The 8,143-nt window shown below is 41.4% G+C and overlaps 1 protein-coding gene across 1 annotated transcript; it reads left to right on the forward strand.

The window, feature by feature from the left end:
- Positions 1–5,161: 5,161 nt before the first annotated feature.
- Positions 5,162–7,815, forward strand: LOC110914322. Its single transcript, XM_022159122.1, has 3 exons — positions 5,162–6,464; positions 6,551–7,415; positions 7,479–7,815. The coding sequence occupies exons 1-3, from the start codon at positions 5,162–5,164 to the stop codon at positions 7,813–7,815; spliced, it is 2,505 nt and encodes an 834-aa protein (XP_022014814.1).
- The last annotated feature ends 328 nt before the right edge of the window (positions 7,816–8,143 follow it).

The following is an 8,143-nucleotide window of genomic DNA, read 5'->3' on the forward strand; positions in this document are numbered from 1 at the left end:
GTTAGATTTAGGGTTAACTCGGTTAGTCACATGTTGTGCTTTAACGCGGGTGTTAGGGTATTCAGGGACCCTAACTGGCTCAGAAAAAGACCAATAATATTATTGTCAATATTTTTATGTTCCGGGTATAGTCCGGTTGTTCGGTTGGATAGTAATCCGTTAAAGTGCTTAAGTAAGCTTTTAAGTGTCGTAAATAATATTTTTAGTGACACAACTCATTCTGCAAAGTGTCAGGGATATTTTCCTCATGTTTTGGCACTTTATTAGTTAGCCAGAAGCTAGTATGTAATTAAAAGTGCTGTGGCTTGTGCTTAGAGTACGTTTTAGGCACATCCAGTCATTATATCTTATTCCTAGAGACGCAATTCTACAACCCTTGTATCCCTACACTCACTATGGGTGTAGTAAAATATTTCTGGCTCATACAGGCCCTTAGAGGCAGTGTCTGCCTGATGCTGGCTTTATCAGCATGTTCTATAGGTTATCCGTTCAAATGCTACCGTGCTTTAGTGCATCATGTTTGTCACTAAGGTTCAACGTGTAAATAATGTAGTGACGTTAATTAAAGTATGATGCAGGAATATACAAGTACTAGAAATCAAGTAGCAGTTTGTCAGCAATTTCAGTTAAGCACAGTAATTAAGCAGCAATTAATTATTAATTAAATCGTACGGATACCTGGTTTAGTGAGGGTTGTCACAGTATGTATATGACACATGAAGCAGAGCCCACTGGATCTCATTTCCCTGCAAACTTTTGAGATAACCAAGGCTTACGATAAAGGTTCTATAACGCTTAGTAAAAGGGTGCTACTAAACTTTCCAACGAGGTAGTGGTGGATTGGTTGGGGAAAGAATTGGTATTCCTTGTGACCCGGGATCGATTCTCACTCTTTTCATTATTTTTTGCGGCATCCAGGTGAAGAGCGAATACGGGTGGCGCCGGTTCGACTTGGGTGGGAGGCGAGGTTTTACCGATTATTCCACTGTCGTGCCTTCGAGCGGGTGGAGGCCGGGTTTCCACGCATCTGGGGAGAGCCAAGGGGTTGGCGGTGGTTGAGTAGTTGACCTTGACCACAACGTCTGATGTTATGGTGGTTAGCACGTCGTTTCTTGCCGTTCAAAAAAGGTTGTAGTAAACAAAAGCCCCATGTGAGTCTGTGGATAGACTCTTATCCAACAACATGTGTGTTTAGTATAAACTAGAAGTGATACCCGTGCTACGCGGCGGGATAACCCTTATCTTTTAGTAGTGCCTTGCGACGTGTGCTTTTGAAAATCTAAAAAATATGTACTTAATGACGATATATCCAAAAGGCAGAAAATATACGTTAAGAAATCGAATAAAAAATGCAATGCTAAAAAAATTGGTGTAATAATAATAAAAGGGAAAAACAACAAGAAAAACAAATAAGTAAAAACAAAAAAAAATGGGCGAGCCATCGGACGGTTTAAACTCTCTTTCCTTACGTTAGAGGATTGCTATTGATAACGAAAATGAAAGTAAAAAGTGTTTTTAATTACATTATTAATATGGAATATTGTTGACCAATAAAAAGAATTGTGTGCTAAAAATCCAATAAATTTAGTGCCAATGAATCTAATTGTCAAATGGTCTCTAAATAATACTTATCATAATTCTAAATTATTTATGTAGAAAATAGTGTTTGCGTTATAAAAGATGTATAATGTATAATTCATTCACATATATTATTACATAAATCTCTAGTAACTTGAATCTCTATTTGTTTATAAATTTAAAGGTAACAGATGGTAAGTTGGTAACCTTCTTAATATATCAACTAAATTACCTAAGGTGCAATGTGTAGTTGTACGTGTGGCATAATTAGTGTTTTGTGCATAGGGACTTGTATGATATGTTACTATGTTTGTAAGTTTTGGTCTCTACAACACGTGTACTTTGTACTCTGCATGTAAACTTTCCTCCATAAAGTTGTGTAGAGAGAGAAACACTCCAGCGTTTCACCACCGCTCCCACTCATTTACACTTCCAGTTTCACAACCCGATAAAACCCTGAATGCCATGGGCGAACCAATCATCACCGCCTTAGCCACCGGCTCTATCTCACCGACATCTCAAACAATCACCACCACACCATCTCCGGTCTCCGCCTTAGGCATGCATTTCGAGGCCACAAAGCGAGAATGCAAGCATAGAAGTGATTGAGGCATTAGGAAAATTTTTCATTTTTAGCCATTTTCATTCACCTCCCTACCCAAATTATTCCCCTAGTTAAACCAATTTGAGCCTTTCCCGTTTGTTTCTTAAAAACCCCAAAACATTAGCCACTTAGCCAAATTAGCCTTTTACATTTTAAACCCGTTTTTGGTTGGAAGCCCGGTTCGGTTTATGATTAACTTGTAGCTTTTGTATAGTTCTTCTTAGTTGTTATATCCCTCATGTTCAAGAGGTTTTAGCGAGGTAGACGTACTTAGTTCTCTCCAAAGCATGGTTTAGCTCTTGTTAAAAAAAAAAACTAAAGAAATATAGTTGAAAAAGCCTTATCAAATGGCTTTGTTAGAGCGATTTTGAGAGCGAAAAGAAATACTTGTTGGTTAGCTCTCGGTTAGTTACTATTTAGTTGTATAGTTCTATTTTTCTTATGCTTTAAGTTAGTCAAACCGTCGGGTTACAACCGTTTTAGCCACTTTTCAAAATCCACTTCCACACCCTTAACCCAAGCCAAGCTACAACCCAACAAGACCTCATGATTTATGCTATATTTTTGCCGAGTGATTAGATTTGATCCTTCCACAAGCTTATGATATCGCATAGTTATCGTCTTGGCATCGAGTGTTCTAAACATACTCCATGCATTGTATATGCACCTATATTAAGCCGAGTGTGTGTGAACATTGTGAGGATGCTTGGTGAATTGGTAGGGATTTCTAAGATGGACCATTGCTCATAAACTTATTTTACATATCTCTTTTCGGTTGTTTCTTTATATTGAGCACTCCTTGATTGTTTTGACCCGAGTTATTTGTTTGTGCTTATGAAATGCTAGTTGAGATGATTGCCATTTAGAGAGTTTCGTTGATTTTAGTTTGCTTAATGACAAGCAAAGTTCAAGTGTGGGGATGTTTGATGTATAAGAATTTATACATCTTTTAAACGTCAAATACGCCCCGTTTATGCGAAAACTCTTTGTATTTTCATTGATTTTGGTACTCATTTGAGTTGTTTGTGAAAATACAGGTCCGGGCTTCGGCCCGGTGATGAAACGGAGGCTTTTGGAGCAAAATGGAGCAAAAATGAAGCATTCCAACAAACTGCCAGATATGGCACTACCGTGCCAAACAGTGGCACGACCGTGCCAAGCTTTCCGACGTCGGCACTCTCAGCCAGCACTAGCATCTATCGGCCAAACCATCGAAATCAGGAGACGCACGACCGTGCCAACCACTGGCACGATCGTTCCAGACCAAAATCATCCCCTGATCAGCTCGTTTCCGAGATTGGTTCATTCGTTATCGAGCACTACCGGCTCGCACGACCAGAGCGTCTCCGAGCACGGTCGTGCGACCTCGGGAACATTTGAGCGGGATTTTTCCAGAAATGGTAGCAAACAGGATTGGCAGATGAAAAATGACTCTGACACTTGCCAAGCACGACCGTGCCAAAAGGTGGCATGGTAGTGCCAAACGCCCAGCAGTTTAAATACAAGTTTCTAGCTCATTTGCAAGGGAGTTGGAGCATTTTGGTGACTTTTTCTCTCAAGAATCTGGTCTTGGAAGCTTGTTGGAGCCAAGAGGAAGCCTTGAAGAGGATTATATCACTTGAAGATCTACTCAAACACCATTTTAATCTTGTCTTTAACTTGGTTAGCTTACTACATTATGAACAATTTATGTTTCTTTGTGCTTGATTTGGTATTCATGAGCCTTATGGGCTAAACACTTGTGTTGTCTAAACTATGTTGAAGCTTATGAACATATGATAATATGGAAGTAGATGTGATGATTGTTCTTGTTAATCTTCATGTTATCACTTAGTCTTGTTCTTGGAATTCATATGCATGCTTAAAGTTCTTGTTCTTGAATGTTTGCTCATAAGTATTTACATGTTGTGTTGGAAAGCCCATGTAGAGATTATGATTATTGAATCTTGTTAACTTGTTAGTATGATTCATAGCATGAAACTAGGAATGGTGAGTGCTAATGTGATATGAACAATGATTTGAGCTTGTGTGTGAATTCTTGCATCTAGATTTGGAAAGATCAAAAGTATGTTTATATGAATTCTATAGTTTGTGTTCATGTTATGTTGATGATTTAGGCCAAAGTTGTTAGCTAGCATGACCATGCTTGTGGTTCATATCAAGAACATGATGATAGTGCCAACTACTTAAAACCAAGTTAGGGTGATCAGTGTGTTTCTCATATTAGTTTTCCCTAATTTGTAGAGTTAGGAGTTTTGACAAACAAATAACTCATGATTAAAGATTAACATCAACTTAGCAAGTGAGCTTAAAAGAATAATTTTTAGGTGATTAGAATGTTAATTCATTTTTAATTTTCCTAAGAATTATAGACTAGGAAGCCTTGATTGGGGACTTAGTTAAATCTAGAACTTGCATCATCACAAATCTTCCACCTTGTTGTCATATGTTTATTAGTGGATACTTAGTTTAGGCAACCCTTTCTTAGATATTGTTCTTTGTTAGAATTTTTAGTAGCTTATTTATTTGCATGCTAAGTTAGAAAAATCAAACCAATTAATTGAAAAGGCTTTAAAGTAGCAAAAGTTTAGTATCGAGACACCACATCCACGGATTGATATCCGGTTCTTACCAATTAGCTATATTACCACCCGACGGGTACACTTGCCCTTTGTGTGTGTAGTTAGTTTCTAGGTGAAAAACCATTTTAAAACTAAATTTGTGTGAAGAAAAACTCAATCAAAAATATATATAATTCACGCACATCAAGTTTTTGGCGCCGTTGCCGGGGAAGCAGTCTTCTTGAAAACGATTCGAGTTACTTATTTAGCCATTGTGAAAAGTGTACAAAGTTTGTGTCTACTTGTTTTGTTTGCCTTTGCTTGATTATTTAAAAAAAAAGAATATGAATATTTGCTAGTTGTTTTTGTTTTTGTATATATTTTGTGCATTGTGCTCCTTATTCCCTACAGGTCGTGCATGTCCTCAACCCCTGCTGCTGATATCGTTGAGCCTTCATCGGAGCCGGAGCGCGATCTTCACCGGAGACTGCGGGAGCGGTTTCGCGTGGTAGCCGAGACGATTGAGACAGACGCAGCGGACGACGACACCTTCTACGAGGTTCGGGTAGACATGGCGGACGCGAAAGAGAATAGGATCTTGAATGAAATTGGAAAACCGTCACTCGATGGTTTGCCTGCGAGCATCAATGCACCGATAATCGACAATAATAATTTCGAGATCAAGGCTGGCACCATATCGATGTTGCAGAATGCGGTGCAGTTTTTTGGCAAGGATCACGAGGATCCTAGTGTTCACATCGTGGGGTTTCTAGAGGTTTGTGCCACATTTAGGATTCGTGATGCATCACCGGATGCTATCCGCCTTCGGCTCTTTCCGTTTTCTTTACGGGATGGAGCCAAGGAGTGGCTTCTTTCACTTCCAGCTGGATCTATCACTACATGGAATCAATTAGCTGAGAAGTTCCTTCAGAAATATTTCCCTCCAGAGAAAACTGTTCGGTTGAGAACCAAGATTCTGAACTTTCGTCAGGACGAGGACGAGTCCCTTTACGAGGCATGGGAGCGGTTTAAAGAGCTTATGAGAAAGGTCCCACATCACGGGTTGCCCAAGTGGCAACAGTGTCAGATCTTCTACCATGGTTTGGACAGTCAAGGACAGATGATGGTTGATACATACTCGGGTGGTGATATCGACACGAAAAATGCCACCGAGGCATTTGAGATTCTTGAAAAGTGTGCCGCAAAAAACCGGACACAACAGCCCCCGAGGGGAAAAAGTTCTCGGCGGGGAGTTCATCATGTGGACGACTACACAGCCATGACAGCACGTATGGATGCCTTATCTTCGAAATTTGATCGAGTGATGGAAATGCACTCGAGAGGTTCTTCGAGTGGGGGAGCATATCAGGTAGGTGATTTTCCGACGGGAGAGATGTCACACGAGCATGTTGATTTCATGGGAAACCAATACCATCCTCAAAACAATCCCTACAGCAATACTTATAATCCGGGGTGGAAGAATCATCCAAACTTCAGTTGGAAGCCCGATGCTTCTAACCAGTATCCACCCGGATTTGCTCCACGTCCCACAGCTCCGACTCATGGAGCATATGGTCCACCTCAACCTCAGCAGGCACCTTCCTCTAGCGATCCTAGTGTGCATGATATGCTTAGTCAAATCTTAGCTGGTCAAAACACTCAAAAAGCGGAGAATGAGGAGCGCTTTAGGGAGTGTGACAGCCGTTTCACGAGGCACGAGAGTGAGTTGAGAAGCCAAAAGGCTTCCATGCAGACCATTGAGAACCAAGTTGGCCAGATTGCCAAAATGTCGTCTGAGTGACAATAGGGGGCCTTCCGAGCAACACAGAGCAAAATCCAAATGCTACAGCAAAGGCCATCACGTTGAGAAGCGACAAGACCGCTCAGCCCATCCCTCCGGCTGTTTTAGAAAATCCAGTCGATGACGAGGAGGTTGATGAGGAGATTGAGGCTGAGTCTCCGGGTGAGGTGCAACAGAGGCGAGTCCCAGCAAGTACCGCACGACCCAAGGAGCCAGTGAGAGAGTATGTCCCTCCCATTCCATATCCGGGGAGGTTGAAGAAGCAGAAAATGGAAGAACACTACGGTAAATTCCTCGAGCTTTTTAAGCAACTTCATATAAATTTACCATTTGTTGAGGCACTTGCTCAAATGCCTAAGTATGCCAAGTTTCTGAAAGATATCCTATCCAACAAAAAGAAACTTGAGGAGCTTTCGCAGGTGACCTTGAATGAAGAGTGTTCAACGGTTCTTCAAAACAAACTACCGAAGAAGATGAATGATCCTGGGAGTTTCACTATCCCATGTTTGATTGGTAGTTTGTCGGTCAGCAATGCATTGGCTGATCTTGGAGCTAGCATAAACCTCATGCCATATGCGGTTTTTGCTAAGCTAGACTTGGGAGAGCCCAAGCCGACTCGTATGAGCATTCAGCTAGCCGACCGTTCAGTGAAGTACCCTCGAGGCATAGTTGAGAATATGCTGGTGAAAATCAACAAGTTTGTCTTTCTTGTCGATTTCGTGATTTTGGACATGGATGAGGATAAAAATGTTCCACTTATCTTAGGTCGCCCATTCCTAGCCACTGCGAGAGCCTTGATTGATGTCTGCACCGGTAGACTTACTCTTAGGGTTGATGATGAGGAGGTTACCTTTGATATAGGGAAATCCATGTAACACTCACAGAGTCAGGATGATACACTCTACTTCATTGAGACTATCGATACTTATGTAAGTGATCATCTTCATGCTACATTCGAGGAGGATGTTATGGACACACAGTTGCTAGGAGGGGAGATTTTTGGTTCGCCTAGTGCGGACCGAATGATTGAGGAGGTGACCTGTCTGATAGGTCACGCATCTCCCCCGTGTCCCGAGGTTTTTGAGGTTGTGGATCGCGTTACTGAGCCTAAAGCGCGCCCTTCTATTGAGGATCCACCTTCGGTTGAGCTTAAGGAGCTCCCAGATCATTTGGAGTATGCTTTCTTGGAGGGTGAGACTCATCTGCCCGTTATCATTTCTGCTGGATTGTCGAAAGAAGAAAAGGATCGATTGCTTGAAGTCCTGAAGTAGCACAAGAAAGCGATTGCTTGGAAGATTATGGATATAAAAGGGATCAATCCATCCTTTTGTACCCATAAGATCTTGATGGAGGAGGACTTTAGACCTGTAGTACAGCATCAGAGGCGTCTGAACCCCAACATGCAGGAGGTTGTGAAGAAAGAGGTCATCAAACTACTTGATGCAGGTTTGATATATCCGATCTCTGATTCACCGTGGGTTAGCCCTGTACAGGTAGTCCCGAAGAAAGGAGGCATGACAGTGGTGACCAATGAGAAAAACGAGTTGATTCCTACTCGTACTGTCACCGGATGGAGAGTTTGCATTAACTACCGCAAAC

This window comes from Helianthus annuus, chromosome 15, assembly GCF_002127325.2.
Source record: "Helianthus annuus cultivar XRQ/B chromosome 15, HanXRQr2.0-SUNRISE, whole genome shotgun sequence".
Taxonomy (NCBI): Eukaryota; Viridiplantae; Streptophyta; class Magnoliopsida; order Asterales; family Asteraceae; genus Helianthus; species Helianthus annuus.